Source organism: Miniopterus schreibersii (assembly GCF_964146895.1).
Source record: "Miniopterus schreibersii genome assembly, chromosome: 7".
Lineage (NCBI taxonomy): Eukaryota > Metazoa > Chordata > Mammalia > Chiroptera > Miniopteridae > Miniopterus > Miniopterus schreibersii.
This window is the reverse complement of record NC_138108.1, coordinates 44,602,799-44,621,747: the sequence shown is the minus strand read 5'-3', so window position 1 is coordinate 44,621,747 and position 18,949 is coordinate 44,602,799. Positions and strand designations below refer to the sequence as shown.

At 45.2% G+C, this 18,949-nt stretch overlaps 1 protein-coding gene across 1 annotated transcript in view; it reads right to left on the bottom strand.

Moving 5' to 3' along the window:
* The window catches only part of STK39 (serine/threonine kinase 39), a 247,466-nt gene extending 229,195 nt beyond the window's left edge, over positions 1-18,271 (bottom strand). Inside the window, exon 1 of the mRNA XM_081142428.1 lies at positions 17,584-18,271. Coding sequence (XP_080998554.1) covers positions 17,584-17,809 — 226 coding nt within the window. The 5' untranslated portion in view covers positions 17,810-18,271. The remainder of the gene's footprint in view (positions 1-17,583) is intronic.
* Positions 18,272-18,949: the final 678 nt, after the last annotated feature.

Here is an 18,949-nt window from a genome sequence, read left to right as displayed (position 1 = left end):
GTGTATATGGAGAAGGTACATCTGGGATAATGGACCTATTCACACAGGAAAATGAGTTGCTCCAGCAGTACTGGTTCCAGGTTTACTTTTCAGAACTTCACTGTCAGTACATAACTGATTGAACTGTTTCACAATACTTTTCAGTCCAGCAGAAAGGCACGACCATATTTCATAATCCAGGCACCGGTATTTCAGAATTAAAGAATTAAAGACATTTTACAACTGAGATGGGGCACAAGTTTTCCCAATTTACACTCCACATGGAAAAAGAGAAGCTGCTTCCCCGGGAAGTATATACTGACTTTAAAGAATGAACTGCTTTTTAAGCACATCATAAGTATAAATATTTTTTAAAGAATAGTTTATAGATTTTTTTAGAGAAAGGAAGGGAGAGGGAGAGAAAAACACCGAAGTGAGAGCACAACATTGATCAGCTGCCTCCCGCACACCTCCTCCTGGGGATCGAGCCTACAACCCAGGCATGTGCCGACCCAGAATCGAACTGGCAACCTCCCGGTGCCCAGGACGCCGCCCAACCAACTGAGCCACACCGGCGAGGGCAAGTAGAAATATTTTTAACAACAAAGTACATTAATCAGGATTACATTTTGAATAGGTTCCTTACCTAAGGGTAATGTTACATAAACACTAACTCCAAGTACCTACCACAACACCCAAGTCCCCTTCCCAGGCAAGCGCTTTCCACAGCACGTACGCCCTTATCGACCCTTACGGAGGAGAGCACCTGGGCTTAGGGGGCAATTCATAGGCTGGCAGCTGTCCTACGCAGGGGACCCTGGTAAAAACTGGATTCTCAGTCTTTGGGATTAAATTGTGAAATAAAGCAATCAACAGCTGTTGCTATGGCTAAAAGGGAAAGAGGAAGAGGGAAGCTGGAAGGGTCACAGGCTCTGAATCAGCCAAAATTCTGACTCAGCAGAAACTACAGGCTAGAAAGAGATGAACAGGTAGCCACGAACAAAGGCAGACGCACCCAGCTGACTGGCGAGTCACACCCAGGTCGGAGGCCCAGAGCTGAGGTGCCCCTGAGGTCTCGTGTGCGCCCAGGGTTCAGGAGGGCACAGCTGACTGCAATTCCCAAAGACCTGGACGCTCAGTTATTTCCTGGGCTGCTGCCAAAGCTGGGACTGAGGATGAGATTCCTGTCCCCCTGGTCCTGCATCTGTCTTTATAAGGATCGCCCTATTACCTGGGGGTCATTTTAGTGAGCCCCTGGTCCTTGTAAACAAAAGGCCATATTAATGAAATCGGTTACATTCTATACTGCAGACTTTTCACCAATTCAGAAAATCTTTCCATAAATTTGTTCACAGTATTGAATTTCATGGCATTTCATATTTTTGGTCTATAAAATGATGCAACTTACTTAAACTCCGATGGTAATTTTCTCTTTTCCAATCTGCCACAGCCCCACCCCATTCACCATTTTCTCCTCACAGTCTTAGATATTTTAGGTCTGGGTCAAGTAGTGAGTAAGACAAGATGCCGTCTTATACCTAATTCCCTCCTACCTTTAAGGCAGAAATGGGAACAACTAAGAAGCAATTAATTAGCAAAGCAATTGGAGGGAATTTTCACAGTATCTATCACAAGTACAAATGCAATACCATTTGTCCCTGCGATCCTCCTTCTGGGTACCATCCCACAGAAATATGAAAACCGCGAGGCAACCGGTAAGTTCATCAATAAATTATTAGTTAAAGCACATCCACAGAACAGAAATGGACCCAGGATGGAAATAAACTGTCATATTTTTTAATGAGGTGGATCTATGAGAAATGACCTAAAATGATAGCTGTGAATATTTGTAATGTGTGTATTTTACTACAAATATATTCAGAAAATACACTGAAGTAAAACATACGTATATTACTTTGTAGAAGCGAAGTTTCTACATTGTAAAATAATATGCCTAGCTGCCACAATACATGTAAAATAATTATATTTTGGGGGGGAAATCTATGTGTATATGTATGCACAGAAAAACAGCGGGAAGGATGCACACCAAAATGACCATAGAGGGGAATCTCTGGGAAATGAAAATTCAGGGTTGTAATTTATACCTACTTGATACAAAAGTAGTTATTATATCTCTGTAGTTTAAAAACTTTTGTTAATAAAGACTAGTCATGCCAATAGCAATTCTGTTCAAAATGCTATGAAACACTTGACATTTAAAAGACAAAAAAATTCAACATTCAGATCATCAAATTAAATTCATAGAGATTCATTTCTCCCACATTCCTGTGAAATCAACAACTAGTTCTACGAAAAGAGATCACATATTTAACCAACCTAGAAAATTCTCACACTGCCAGCTCTACGGTTGATATGAAAGGTCAGTGTGAAATCTAGAGGTCATATAAGAAACAACAAGAAAGTTTCTTACTCTTAACTTCCCTCTATCCCAGAGCTTCCGCTCCACAAAGTACCAACTATCAGAATAAGGTGACTCCTGGCACCCAGAGGACAAAAGACAAAGGATAACTGGCACCTCTAAGAAGGACTAAATGGTAACACAAACATTAAGATTAGTTTATAAATGTATTCTGGGATTGGGTAAACAGTTAAGTACAAGAAAAACACACATATATACTCTGTCCAATAGAGTATGCTTGGCACTCACCATGTCCCAAATTCTCAAGCAACATCATTTTTGCCAAGCAAGTATTAATCTAAGACTTTTACTTTTATTTTCTTTTTCTTACCATAACCAAATTAAATGTGAAAGTTCTGGGCACGCTAAAAAGTATCAATTTCCAAAAATATCAATTTACTTTTTCTTAAAAAAAAAAAAAAAAAGTCCTATCCCATTTAAAATTATACTCTAACACCAAAATTCAAACAGTATCTAGCCCTAGGTGACGAGGTTACTAGTGATTTTTCCCCTTTTTATGCCTCTGTATTATATAAATTTTCTATAATGATCATTTAAATTGCTTGCATAATATTTGGGAAGTTTAAAATAAATCAGTTTGGAGTTGTTGTTGTTTTCATAACTCAGAGGTCCAGGTAACATTCTTGTCTCATTCTTCCCTTCGTGAGAAAGAGATGTTGGCCAACCACAGAAAGGGCACTCCGCAATTCTAATCCCTTTTGAAATAAATGGCAAGTCACTTAGCTTTTAAATCTGTAAATTTATAAAGATAACATTCAATCCTCTTCCCACATCTAAAAGCATATAATTTATGATGATAAGGGTTTTTACCAGAAACTTTGCACTTTAATAAATGGTATACTTGCACATCTCCTGTCCTTTTACTATTTCTGCCACTGGTATATGATAAACTAAAGAAAAATGGGCATATTCTGTCAATAACTATTAGGCTGGCAATTTAAGAAAAAACCCACAAAACTGACAATGTAACTGGCAGTAAAATGTTGCTCGGTTGACTTCAAAGTAAAGAAACATTCATAGTTGTCTAAGCACCAACCTACCCTTAAACTGAGCGGGGATGCACAGACATGTTATTTTTAGGTCTGTGATAAGTCTACTGCACTGACTTCTAGGTGGCAGGAGAAATAATTACATATGCGTGCAAACACCCTATATCTTTTATGTGGTGTTGAGGTTTAAGAAGGTCAGTCTGGAATAAAACACCACAAGGCTAAAATGGATCAGCATTACACACACTCACACACACACACTCACACACACCTTTGCCCTTCAAGTGCCATATTAGAATCAACACCTTTAGATTTTTTAGCAAGTTCTACATTTCTTTTTCTTTTTTCTTTTTTTTTTATTGACTTCAGAGAGAGGAAGGGAGAGGGAGATAGAGAGAAACATTAATGATGAGAAAGTCATTGATTGGCTGCTTCCTGCACGCCCCCGACTGGGGATCAAGCCCGCAACCCAGGCATGTGCCCTGACCGGGAATCGAACCCCGAGCTCCTGCATCCTAGGTCGATGCTCAACTGCTGAGCCACACCCGGCCGGTCAAGTTCTACATTTCTAAAGTCACTTTTCAGGAAAAAAATCACTGATGGATAGTTCACACAGAAAATTAGTTCATGAAACCTATAATCAACCAGACTACAATACCCAGGGTAAAGGTCATTGGATATTTAGCTCCCCCAACACAAGTTAAAAACTGAAGTTAAATGAATGACAAACGATGTATATTCATCCTCCTTGAGCTAAATAAAGCTGCTGTGGCAGAGTTTGCAAAGATGGCAAAGAGACAGACTTTGCCCATCCCTATACATGTGTCCCTTTGCCATGTGATTCTACCACTCCTCCCAACGAGTGGAGAAATCAGTTTCCCCTGAATCTGAGCTGGCCTTGTGATGTGCTCTAAACAAGTGAATGAGGCAGAGTGGTGTGCTGTGTGATTATCAAGCCTAGGCCTCAAGAGTCCTTGCTGTTTTATTCCAGCCATCCTGGAACACTACTATAGGCTAGGAAGAAAGTACAGGCGAGCCTCCTTGACAATGAGTAGAAAGAGAGGGTCAGCCAAGAGTCACACCAACCACCACTCACACGAGTAAGACCATATTTAAATAGGTCACCCCCGCCCAGCTGGCCATGGACTGGCCCTAAGTGAGACCAACAGAACTGCCCAGCCCAGCCAAGCCCAAATTGCCAACCCACAGAATCATAAGCAAATAAAACGGTCATTATTCTAAGTCACTAAACTTGGGGGTAGTTTGTTACACAGCTATATGTAGCTGATACAGAGACCATCAGAATCCACTCTCAGAGAATAGAGGCTTTCAGTGTATTAGAGGCACCCCTGAAGGCAAAGCTTCAAATGAGGTACCTACCTCAACAAAATGCTGCCACTAGAACTTTCTGGGGGGAAATTACCTTGTTCCTACTTGCCTTGACCTCTTGCTGAACTCCTGAACATTTTAAACTTGGATGTGCCCCTGAGTTCTTCCTCTCTTCCTCACTCGTGCTCAGGTCTGAGGTCTTCTGTAGCCGTGGACTAGTCTCTGCCTTTCAGTGATCCCGTCTTGTCTCTGGTTCACAGTTCAGATTTGAGAATCCTACCCCCCACTCTACCCCTCTTCCTCTCATTTGACCACCAGCTTTTGCTTCTGCCATCTCTACTTCTAGACAAGCAGCTCATTGTCATCTCAAACAGCAGTCTTGGATAATCTCATTACTTCCACAAAGTAGTGATGCAGAATCTATTAAAAATAAGTGTAAACACCACTAACTTTAAACAACTCACAGCACTGTTCAGGCTATAATCATTGTGCAATGCTAAGTAATTATTCCAGTAAAGCCACAACTGCTCAAAACATTTCTGGAAATATCTGAAGAGGAAATTAATGTCACATTAAAGAATCAGTCTCATTTCATCACAGGAGGGCTGACAGAAATGGGTAATTTTTTTTTTAAGTTTAAATAAAATGTAGCTATAAAGTATAAGTGGACTCTCTCCCACCATGGCCCCTTGAAGGAAACAATCAATACTTCTTCATATATAATAAATTTTGATATGGTCAATTTTAAAATCAGTCATCCCTCATAAAGATCACGTTTCATATTTTTATCCCTCTCTTACTTCCAAGTGGCTCCAAGAGATAAAGAAGTATTTAATTTTTAAACAACAACATACAACTGAAAACATTTCACTCTTAATATGGGAAACTAAATGGGCCTGACTATAACTTTTACCTATTCCAGGGACTGCACATCGGCTATGCCCCCTTACCTTTAAAGCAAATACATAAGCTACCAAGCTGCCCATACTGCCTATTTCCAATGGGCATTAAAGAGCAGGACACGAAATTATAGCCCTTAAAAAGTCTTGCTGCTTCTATGGAAACAGAAAGATGGCTATGGCTAAACTGGGAGGCTCATTATCTCTTAGCCCGAGAGACTGTCACTTTTTAAACAACTGATGAATACTTATTTTAGTAAAGATAAACAATCTAGCTCTGACCCTGCCTTATGCCAAAAACACTAAGTTTGTCCTAATGATCACAACTTGAAACTGCACAGAAACACTTCTCCCCGCCTGATTTCAAGCCACCCAAGTGCCCAGGAAGGGTGCCATATTAAAAATGTTTCCACAACACCCTTGTTGAAGGTCAGGCGCTGGATTTAGGGCTCCAGAAACTTGAAAGGGCATGTACGAGGAAAAATAAGAAAGGATTACATAGTAAACCATTCTCTTTCACGGCCCCAGTCACCGGAGGGCTGCTAAATGTGAGAAAGTAGAGACTGTTCCTGAATTGCCCAAAATTAAATCCAGCTAATCTCCCTACACAGATTTTTTTTTTCATCCCTCAGTTATTAATTCCCTTTCCTAATAAAGCAAGTATCCTGCCCAAACAGTGCTTGCTGAGTTTGAATTTCTGACTTAATATTGGATGTTTTACTTACTTTGTGATATATAACTTAGGCAAAACCATTAATCCTTTAATTACTCAAACACCAAAATGTTTTAAACTCAAGGGAAAAGAAGGAACCATGATTCAAACACTTTGGTTTAAAGTGACTAAAACTGATACAGGTATTATTTTTTCTAAAGAGAGTTAATTCCAGGCTTTTTTTGAAATTTCATTTAAAAAACAAAACCAAAAAAACCCTAGTCAGTTGCTTCTTCACATAACAGAAGATAAACTGAAGTGATTCTGTCCACCACATCCAACCCCAAGACCTAGTGTTTTCTTAAGAAAATGTAACATTTTGATACTTCTGACAATCCCAGATTTCCTTTGGGAGGATCCTCTCGTGTTTACAGTAATCACAATACCCCAGAATGAGTTAAGTGGGTAAGATAAAAACTCCCGCTTCACAACTACCTTCCTACGTCAGCAGCGGTATCCGTTTCACCACACACAAAACAGAATGACTGTTCTGAAAATATGAATCAATTAGCTTCCACACAGAGCACAGAGTAGGAATGAAAGATTATTTTTTAATCGGGTTAGCACTGCCTGTCTCCTCTCTGGACTTCTAGGTCCGTGGCACTGCCTTAGCATGTCACCGGGAGGTGGCCTCTGGCCACTCACAGCCACCACAATGATATTTAGTCTGTTTTTTTAACATTTCTGAGAAAGGACCATCCAGCGCAGTCTGATGAAACTTTTTGTGGTGATAGAAATAGTCTGCATCTGCACTACCCAAGAAAGTACCTTACAGAATAAAGAGAATTACAGACCTAAAATTAAAAAGAAACAAAATACAGTTCCTCGGCTGCACTGTCCACATCTGGCTATTGAGCACCTGAAATGTGGCTTGTGCAACTAGGGAACTGTGTTTTATTTAATTATTTTAAAGAATTTACTTTCTTAAAGCAGTTTTAGGTTGAGAGCAAAACTGAGAGGAAGGTAGAGATTTCCCAGACATCTGCTCCCCCACACATGGAGAGCCTCCCCCATGATCACCATTCCAACAGAGAGAGAGACATTTGGCACAACTGGTGAACCTACACCGACAGACCATTATCGCCCGATGCCCACAGTTTACACTAGGGTTCACGCTCGGCGGTGTACATTCTAGGGGTCTGAACAAATGTATAATGACACCTACCCATCACTTTAATACCATACAGAGTAGTTTCACGACCCTAAACATACTCTGTGCTCTGCCTATTTAGAGGGCTCCCCTCCCCAAATTTATTAAAGTTTAAGTAACTTAAATTTAAATAGCCACATGTGGCTGTTGGCTAGTGGCCACCATACTGGACAGCTTGGAGCCAGACGCTCTGATAAGAATGCTGCCGCTCTCACTGTTACAAAGTTACCAGCCTGGCAGAAGGGACCGGGCTCCAGCAACGGTCGGCCGTGAAGTCCATCTACTTCACATCTGCCTCAATGCTGCTCCTCAGCACACACACACACACACACACACACACACACACACCCCTCCTCCTCACTGACAGGTTGTAACCAAAGATTAAAAATACAGTATTATAACAGACCAGGCAAAAGATGATGGTTGAAATGAAGCTATTTTATGTTTATAAATCACCTGGGTTATGTGTTAAATAAACATGCCCTGGTGAAGAAACAAATATATATAAAGATCATTTTAACATCTCTAAATGAATAAATAAGACTTTTACTATGATATCTACATGGTAAATATAGTCCCAGATAGATAGATATCTTACTTTATTAAAATGGTAGTTATAAAATTCACTGAATCAATACTTTTTCTAACTTCTTCCTTTCCACCAATGAGGAATCAAAGTGATGTAAGTAGAAGAAAATAGCGAAGTAGGTAGGAATCTTGGGACTGAGATTCTAAGGACTTCTGGACCATGGACAAATTACTTCAAATTAGGCTGCTAAGGTCATCAGTTGTAAAACAAGGAAGCAGGAATGGATTTTCTCTTCGGTCTCTACCAAAATTAAATTCAGTATCCCTCTACGTTCTTATGCCAGTCCTTACTGAGGAGCTGACTTATAAAAGCCAGCACGGACCTACCATTCCTTCCTCTGAGCACTCTCTTCCCTTGCTTTCTTGAGTCACCCCAATTAAGCAAAGGGGCTGGTGACACTGCCAATCGGAAGGAAGGAAGGAAGGAAGGAAGGAAGGAAGGAAGGAAGGAAGGGAGGGAGGGAGGGAGGGAGGGAGGGAGGGAGGGAGGGAGGGAGGGAGGGGGGGAGGGAGGGGGGAGGGAGGGGGGAGGGGGGGACGGGGAGGAAGGGAGGGGGGAAGGAGAAAGGGAGGGGGGAAGGAGAAAGGGAGGACTGTCAAACCAGATAATTCAAATTAAAATGTAAGCAACACAAGATAAGCCAATAGGCACCAATCCAGAAAATACAATCCTTTTTCAATCCCCTAACAAAACAGGGCAGGAACAAAAGCAACTAGAATACCTGTTACAAACCCTAGCACAAACTGATGCTACCAGTTCAAAACAAGACCACAAACTCTTCTAAAATCTCAACCATCAATAGAGTGATTGTGAGAAGTCTCAGAATCGTCACAGGTCACTGGCTTCAAAAGACTCCCCAAATGAAGATCTATCACTCATATGACAGAAAGCCATCAATCCTACTTACCATACCAGTTCTTCTGGTAACTAGCTCTACTAGTGCCTAAAGGTTGGGAAACCTAAACCGTATAAATGTCACCAAAATGTTCATTTTCACCTAAGGTAAGAACTGAATGAGCACCCCCAGTACTAGACCTCTGAGAGTTATAATAAATGCCACTTTCTTGGAAGAAGTTTGAAACTAAAACTATCTTAAAATGATTTTTTCTCATATATCAAAATATACAATCAGCTTAAAAGGTCAATTCATTTCATTCCTCATTATCCAAGAAGTTTCTTAAAGCTAAACCAGACTTTATTCTCAAATAACTGTTTGGCAAGTGAGGAGAAACTTGAAATACATCAGCATTTACTCACAACAGACTCCAAAGTGTTTATCTAAATCAATTCTGGAGCTAAAGCACTGCCAATCCATTCTCTAAAGGACTGCTATTTCTCCTCGGCTTCCCAGTTAAGCCAAATCTAAAAATGCCTTTTTAATGAATACATTGAATTCTTCTTTAGTAGCAAAACTTGACCAATAGATAACAGATTTGGGAAAAGAAACACTTGAAACACTTGAGTCACTTCAACCATCTTTTCGTTGTTTTGGTATAATTTAAACAAAGCTGTCCTGGGGCAAGGGAGGCATGGGGAATGTAAAACCTCACATGATTACATGGAGAATCCTATTTAAATCGAGTAATAAGTTCCCCAAAAATAAACCATAAAGGAATTATAATACCTGTTAGATTGGTTTTCACTTTAAAAGACCCAGTTCTATGGTTTTAGCATGTACCACATCAATCCTATCACCCGTGGTCCCTTGTCATTTACAAAAAATACAACTCCTGCCATCATAACCACCTCTGAAAACCACCTGTTCTGACAGTCTGCTCCTGTGTTTCACCTGTGTCCCTGATCTTCTCCAGCACACCTGATCTCTACACACAAGAGGCCCCACAGACTTCTTCAAGGTTGGGTTATATATAAATACATAAACAAGAGAGCATGGTTATACTCAAGAAAGGGCAGCTCTAGAGGAGAGGAGAGCAGTGTTGGGGTTTCCCCATCCTGCTCTGCAATACCTAAGTAAAAGCACACAACTGTGGCAGGGAGCTCGGGTCCTTTAATGCAGCGAGGCCACCTCACAGTCAGAGGACCTCAGGAAAGCCAGGCCTCTGCCTGCCCACCTGCACAGACAGGAGGTGGAAGCACTCAAAGTGCTTACTCTTGATCTGGAGGATTAATGAACTAATTTCTACAGAGCTCTTCAAGCTGACTGGCCCAAACGCAACTAAATAAGCATCATCATTAGCCACAGACAAGATCAAATCTTCAGGAACCAGAGAGGCAAATTTTCAAAATTCGGGCAATGTTCCTCTTCCACAAGAAGGGAGGGAGTATTTGTCCCCAGAACACACTTTTCCACATGCATATTATATCTCAATAAAGGTGAGACAAAAGGAAAGGCAGAGCTCTGTGTTAAATAAAGGAAAACGGAAGGGCAGGAGAGTAGAATGGTTTTCCAAGCAGGGGAAAACTTACCTAGCAGAGGCTAGGAAAGCATGAAGCATTTCAGCAACTGCAAAAGGTTCTCATCGGCTGGGAGTCTGTGCTGAGAATGGAAATGACAAGGTACAACGGGAAAGGGAGGCAAGAGACAGTTCTCAAAAGGCCTTACACACTGCTGAGAGTGAATCTTGATGATGATGGGGAAAACACTCAAGGTTTAAGCCTGGGGGTAACTGATAAAATTTTGGCATAGAAGCATCACTTTGGAGCCATGCATACTAGAGCTGGAAGCATGAATGGAGACAAGAACATGGTTAGGAAGCTATTACAATGGTCCAAAGAAGAACCTGATAAGGGCCTGAACTAAACGGACATGGCCAAGAGGAAGAGCTAGGGACAGATCAAAGGAGACATCCCATATGCAGCATATTTAGGACTGATAACCAGTTAGATGTGGGAGACGGAGGAAGACGGGGCGAGTGGCTGATGAGCAGGTTTCTGTGGTGCACCCGAGGGTCTTAAGGAAGATGGAGAATGTTGAAGGAGTAGAATTAAGATTGAGGCGAAAGTGGAGAGGTAGTGAGTTTATTTTTGAGTATGAAGTTCTGGGGAACATCTAAACAAAGGCTTATAAAAGGAATCCCACACACCAATGCAAAGATCAGGGAGACCCTCGCATTGCAGGTGGTGGCTAAAGCTCCGACAGGTAGAGGCGGACCCTGGAGCAGGGTCAGGCAGGAAAGCGGGAGAATGGACAGGTGGTGTCAAGTCCTGCAGAGAGAGGAAGGGGGAGGGGGGCTGCCTGCGCCCACTGGCTCTGGCCTCGGGAGGGTCGTGGTGACTGGGGAGACTGCGACTTTGGTTTCTTGGCAGAGGGCAGAAGCCAGGCAGCAGAGGGCTGAGAAGTGAACGGGAGGTTCTGTCCAAGGCTTAGCTGTGAAAGGAAAGGAGATAAGGTAGTAGCTAGAGGAGGAAGGAGCAGTAAGAATGTCTTGTTTTGTTCTGTTTTGTTGTTCAAGATAAGAGGGAGAGACCTGAGAATATTTATAAGCTGAGGGAAAAGCAGAGGGCAGGAAGGAGATCAGGGAGCAATAGTGATGACTTTATCTGAAAACAAATGCCCCGTCCCTTTCACTCACTGGGACAGTGACTTTCTGGTAGTCAGCAGCACTTCCTGCCAGCAGGGCAGCCTCCTCGGGCAGACTCAGAGGAGAGGAGGGGGAAAGTGCCGTCTTAGCAGGTTGCGCCCGGAGCCCTCTCCTAATGGGCCCTTCCTCCCAGCACCCTTCCCGCAGGATGCTCTCACCCCTTGTCAGAGGGCCATTTGGCACCTGCACCCCTGAGCCAGGAGCTCCACAGGCCTCTCCAGCTTCCTCCCGCAAGGGGCAGAGGGGCAGGGGGGCAGGGGGGCAGGGGGGCAGGGGGGCAGGGGGGCAGGGGGGCAGGGGGGCAGGGGGGCAGGGGGGCAGGGAGCAGGGGGGCGGGGGCAGAGGGGCAGGGGGCAGGGGGCAAAGGGGCAGAGGGGCAGGGGGACAGGGGAACAGGGGGGCAGGGGGGCAAGGGGGCAGAGGGGCAGGGGGCAGAGGGGCAGAGGGGCAGGGGGGCAGAGGGGCAGAGGGGCAGGGGGCAGAGGGGCAGAGGGGCAGGGGGGCAGGGGGACAGGGGGGCAGGGGGGCAAGGGGGCAGGGGGGCAGGGGGCAGGGGGCAGAGGGGCAGGGGGGCAGAGGGGCGGGGGAAGCCAGTCCCACCTGGGCTCTGACTCCCGGGAAAGCCACCTTCTCCTGTGGCCACCCACAGGAAGGAGACTACCGGGTAGCCTCTTTCTCCTGCTTCCTCCCTGGTAGGAACTGAGCAGAGGAAACTCTTCGGGCCACTTCAAAACCTTGCCAGAGACAGATTGTTCTCTCCTGATAACCTGAATGTGATTAGCAAACGTGGTTTATAGTAGTTATGGCTGCGATTAATTGAGAGCGTGCACTGTGCCAGGCACTCTTCTAAGTGCTTTACATTCTCTCAATCTTCACAGCCCTATTTTTATCGTCTCAGTGTTACAAATGAGGAATCTGAATGCAGACACATCTAAGTAATTTGCTCAAGGTCGCAAGGCCAATGACTGCCATTGCCAAGATATGAAACAGACCAGGCCATCTGACTCCAGAGCCATACCATCAAAAATGTCCTCTACAAAAGACTGTAAGAGTCAGGGAAAATTTCATGTTACCAGTCACAAATCAAATGCATAAATAAAGTATCGTAGCAATTCTGCCCTAAGTTTCTTTTTACCTAGAGATTTTTTGCAAGTGGTAGTTTGAAGAACACATTAAAAAAAGTATTTCTGATCTCTCTCTCTCCCCTTCCCTTCCTCTCTGAGGTCAATGGGGATGTATTTGAAAGATAAATCCTATGTATATTCGTACATTTTACCACAATTATTTAAAAAATACAAAAAGAATATTTCTAGATACATTTTTCTCTTTAACAAAAAACGGTGAAATAATATGAAAATTAAAAGCCCTGTCTTAGGCTAAGCATCTCAGGCCGATTTTAGTTAAAAACAAAAAACATAATGCCACCCTGGCTTGGTGGCTCAGTTGGAGCATCATCCATATACCAAAGGTTGCAGGTTCGATTCCCAGTCAGGGCACACACCTTGGTTACAGGTTCTATCCCCGGTCGGGGCACCTACAGGAGGCAACTGATGGGTATTTCTCTCTCTCTCCTTTCCTCTCTAAAATCAATAGAAAACATATCCTCGGGTAGGGATTAAAAAAAAAAAGTAAAACTAACAAACTAGCAGCAGCAACAAAGCAAGCCCAGTTTAAAGGTCTGAGAGACCAGAATACACACTCAGTGCTCTGGTCCTCTGAGGTCCTTCAGAAACAACTGTGACCCAGCGTGGCTCCTACTGTCCTTGAGATCCCTCGAGAACATCTATAAAACCAGATCTAATCCCTAAACCACAGAACACAGAAACTATGAGGGCACAGAGCAAAGCAGGAGTGCTCTGGGCTATTGTAGGCCTCATTTTGGGAAGAAAAGTTGTTGCTCCTTGAAGACCTGACCATGTGCTTATTACCTGGGCCTGGGGGAAATGCACCTGAATGGTTATACAAAGCCTCAGAGGAGAGAACTGAACAAAGTACTCTGAGGACCCCTTCTTAAACTATGGCTAGGAGTCTAGGAACCAAATTCTTTTTGTTTATTAGGACTGCAAATTCAGCCAGGTGTTACTTCTAGATCATTCTAAATGACCACCAGAGACAAAAGCAAAACAACACTGAGAAATCAAATGCAAAACTACAAAGGCTCATCCTGCCAAAAAAAACTAAGAAAATCAAACATACTGTGAGGTGCAACTCTACTTATGGTTTCTCTGAGGAAAATCAGCAAAGAAAACAGCCTTTGCTGGAACTGTCTGATTCAAACACAGAAACTGGTATCGCAATGACACCACTCTTTGACAAAGGTTCCTTGAGGTTGCTCAATTCCATTAGGGATGCCCAAGTCAACACTTATATATATGACTCACCTTTTGTTCTCTCTTTAGTGAATCAAGGGGACAGTAGTAATATCACCAACAAATTAACTTTTCAGTTGGCGTATCTTTGGGTGCCCCTTATACTTCTATAAAAGGCATCTGAGGGTGAAATGTAGGGGTGAGGCAAGGAACAACGGTTAATTGAGCCTGAAAAGTATAAGTAGGCTAGAAAGCCTCCGAAGAGCAGTTACTCCTATAGAAGACATAAATATCTGAAATCTACAAAGACAAGAATACCAATGGCTAAAAGAAAATTTAATAATTTCACAACACCGTTATCCCCTAAGTATAAAGCTCCCTCCCACAGATTTTGTATCATGTCTAGGTTATGTAAAACTTTCTGAACCAGACTACTCCTAAGAGCGTTACAAATTCTCCATTGATCTTTTACAACACAGGAACAATACAACAAACAGAGAACTTTATTTTTAGACTTGCAAAATCCTGTGTTTATTTTTCTAAAACAGAAGTCAAACAAGTGAACCTGTTTTGTTTGGATTTGAGCAAACCTATTCTCTCCTGATCTGGAGGCCGCAGCCTCTGCCCAGAAGGAAATGAAGAAAAAGTGCTCAGTGCCACGCTGGAAAGTTAGAACACCTTGGCCTTCTGCTCAGGCACATCTGAGCCTCCTGCTGGTCACAGTACACACTGCTGGAGCCCTATCAGATGTCACCTGCTGTATGGCAGGGAGAGGCAAAGGCTGTCTGTCCACCCACATTCACGTACAAACTGGTTCCGTGTTTGAACTACTAACTTCTGCGTGTAATGTTTAAGCAAAAGTGCTTAACCACAGGTCACTCTTAATTACTGAACTAGCATTACACACTAAATGGAAATGGGTTTGTAATTCCCTATAAACATTTAGCCTTTGCAAAAATCCTATTCCAACAATTTGATTTTTCAGTAACTTGTCCTCCACACAGACCATCTCTTTTAGTTGGAAAAATATAAGGTAAATGTATTTATTTATTTTAAAACTTTTTTTAAAATTTATTTATTGATTTTGAGGTGGGGGGGATATGGAGATTTGTTTTTCCACTTATTTATGCATTCACTGGTTGCTTCTTATATGTGCCCTAACCGGGGATTAAACCCAAAACCTTGACATATTAAGACAATGCTCTAGGCAACTGAGCTAGAAATACAGAAAAGCTCTTCCCACAATGTGAACGTGAACAAATTGGGATAGAAATAATGAGCAGGTGTTTCTGTTCTCAAATTCCTCAGGTATATTTCTTTTCATTATTATTAAATTGACCAACCATAATTAACAATGCTGTTACTGCAAACCAAAAGAAGCCCTGCAATTAATACCATCACTTAAACTAAAATAAGATTTTATTCCTTAGTTCACAAAAATGGTTAACTAAAAGTCTTATGTTTTCAAAAGACAAAACTTGTATTTTAACCCTAACAATTACAAAATAAGTATATAAATTGATTTTAAGTAAATTCTGGTCCCAACCCTATGGAAAGCTGTGGGGTATATAGCACCATTCAACTTTCATGGACCATCCCTACAAACTGCAGACAGAGGGTTAAATAAGACCACCCTGGAGTTCACAGGTGGTTAGGGAAGGCAGCAACAGAAATAAGTAAGCACTTTACAAACTCTTACTCAGACTTCAAAATCAGGCTCAAATTCCACGTCTTCTGTGGAATATTCTGCTTCCTTCTTTCTCCTAGCAGTCACTCCCTCCTTTGTGCTCTCCCAGTACTCACTCTGCACATCCTATAGAATCATTTACATAAATATCTGAAATCCGTGAGGACAGGGGCCATTTTTATTAATTTCTATATTGCAAGCACCTAGCACAATCCTCGGGATATAGTAGGCCCTCAGATTTTGTAGAGCAACTAAAAATTGTGGGGTTACATGCTATGAGGTATGTAAAAAGAGGGGCAGGAGAAGCAGAAGGCTTCGCAAGAACATGCACTGTGGCCGCCTTGGAAGCTGAATGATGGGCACTTAGAGAAGAGCCATGCAAAGGTAGCAAGGAATGGAAGACCAAGTGTGGCCTAGGGCAGCTGGCAATCCAGGTACAATTAATGTAGCAGAATATGGGAGGGGGCAAACAGGTTGAGGGCAGGCAGTAAAACTGGAAAGATGAAGGGGCTTATATCCCAGGTTCAAGGGATTTTCACTGACTACTGGAGGTTTTTAGATACTGTACGTTATTTAATCCAGGCAGTGACCAAGACTCACCCCTTGAGTCTTTGGCCAAAAGTTATGAAACGTCTGGGATTTCAAAGAATTTTATGTAGAGATACCATTTTAGGTTATTTGAAGCTTTAATGCCCTAGGTTAATGTTATGCCCACCATTTTCTCATATATATATACATACGTGTGTGTGTATATATAATTTCAGTCTGTACTATGTTTTATTCACACTGCAGCAAGTGATAAAGGCCAGCTGGGGAATTTTTTTTAATGAAAAGCAAAAAAGTATTTAAGATAAATATTGTGAATTCCTTTCTCATCACTGTACTTAACTATCAAGATGTGGGAGAGCAGCATCCCACCCCAGCGCCAGCAAGGTTAGAAGCTGAGGGAGCACTTTACCTGGAGGCTTCCCTAACTGGGTTTAACAAGCCTCTCAAACAGGATGATCTAACAGAGAAGGTTCTAAGGGAAGGGTCAACACAAATCTCCTGGCCCTTCACGTGCTTGGCCCAAGGAAAAGTAACTCCGGCTTCTTGCCGGCAGACTTTGCCAGGTTTTTAAAAATGTAAGATAAGGTGATATTTGTGAGCCGACTAGAAGGCACCGAAGGCAGGGAGCAGATCACCGGCAGCCTCGGGTTTCACCCTTGCAGCTCGGCCCGGCACAGGACAGGAGAAAGCATCGGCCCGGTGCAGGGCAGGAGGCCAGGGCGCCGGCTTCCGCGGGCGGCCGAGCGGACGGCAGGCGGCGCGCCCGGGCACCGAGGGAGGCGGGTACCGGCGGCGCGGAGAGCCGGGCTGCGCGGCGGGCTGGAGCAGCGGCTGTCAGGGAGGGAGGCCAGCATCCTCTCGGCTCCACCAAGAACCTGGGCCTCCGCCACTCCTACGGGGCCCGCTTACCCTCGGCGAGAGGCTGCCGACTAGGGGCAGAGGCGCCGCGCTTGGGAAGCAGAGGGGCTGCTGCGCCCGCAGGGTCCCCCGGGGCGCCAGGCGGAGGGCTCTGGAAGCCCAGGGCGGCGCCCCCGCAACCCCACCCCTCCAGCGGCTGCCTACCCGCGTGGCCACCGGCCACGGGCTGCGGCCCCGGCGCGCGGGTGGAGGGAGATGCGGCGGCTTTGCCCGGCCCCCGGCTCCTGCGCCCCGGTGATCTGGGAGATAAAAGTTTGCAGCATGCGGCTTGTCTGCAGTGCGAGTCACATCCGCCGCGCCGCCTCCTGCAGCACCAGCGCTCACAGACGAACAAATAAATTTAAAAAAAAAAAAAAACTGTTGAAGCCGGTAGGCCCCGAAGCCGGCCGCTCTGCCTCCCGGGCGCGCGTGCGGGCGAGCCCAGCATCCCGCGCCCCCTCCCGCCCCCGGCCGCGCCTCCCACCCGGTTCCGCTGCGCCCGCGGCACTGACCGATAACCTCCTGCAGCTCGTACGCGTCCCTGCAGATGGGCCAGCCGACGGCCTGCGCCGCGGGGGCCGGGGCCGGAGCCGGGGCCGGGACCGGCGCCGGGGCCGGCACCGCGGGCGCCGCCGGGGCCGGCGCTGCTGTCGCGGCCGCCGTCACCGCCGCCGCTGTCACCGGGGCCGCCTGCTGGGGCTGCTGGACGTGCACGGGCGAGCCGCTCGGCTCCGCCATGATGCTGCCGGAGGAGAGCAGGAGGACGCGCCGGTCGACGGACGACCTTCCACTTGAAACTTCCCTTTCCTCGCCGCCGACACCTCTCGGCCGGCGCACGCCCTCCCCGCCCGCCGCCGCCGCCGGAGCCGGAGCCAGCAACGAGGGGAGGGAGCGAGGGAGGCCGAGCCGCGCGGAGGGAGGAGGCAGCTCCGGCGGAGGCGGGGAGGGGAGGAGGCGGCGGCCGCCGCGCTCGCCGCGCGCCCCGAACCTCGTGCGCGCGGTTCTCGGCCTCCGCTAGGGGAACCGCCGCCCGCCGCCCCCGCCCGCTCGGCTCGCGGCCGGGGAAGTTTCCACCCTCGGGGAGCAAGGCCGGCTTGTGTTTGCTTTCGGGGCCCGAGTCCCTGGCTCCCCAGACTCCGTGCTTTCCGTGCGCCTTCGCCCCAGACAATCAGGCTCTCCAGAAGATGCCCCCTGGGGACCCCGGGGGCGGGGTCGGTGAGCCGCCGCCAGGCTCTCGGATTCAGCCGCCTCCCCAGCTGAACAGGACCTGAAGTTCATTTGCAAGTTAGCGAGGGAGACACCTACACGCCGGCCGTTTGCAGGACGCCGGTTAAAAAATAACCCAAGCTGTAACTTTCCAACGCTTTACCTGCCAATATCACTTTCCCACCTTGCCTAATCTAATCGCTGCCCTTCCATTTTTTCTTAGCGAAACATGATTCCTTAGGGCCCTGGCTGTTTCACAGACTTTTTTCGTTCGTTCCAAGCCGCGTGGATCCCAGGGAAGTGATGTAAAAGGGCCTGTGAAGTTAGGGTAAGAAATGTAAGAGAGATTTGGACCCTATTACTGTACCATTAATTACGTGCCACGTTAACCCGTTAGGACAACAGGGAGCAGGCGTTTCTTTTGTAAAAGACGTCAAAGAATGTGCTGCGGCATAAACAAGCTGCACTGAAAACTTAATTAATTGCTGCGTTTTCAACTCTCCCCAAATTACCTCATCCTTAAAATTGCTGTGGTATAACCATAGGTCTTCCTAATTATAGGTGTAGTATTTAACACTGAATGGTCTCTGTGTTCCCTTGGTTGAGATGACCAAAATTACACCATTCTTGTCAAGCTGAAACGATGCAGTGAGCCAGTGCCCATATTGGTCA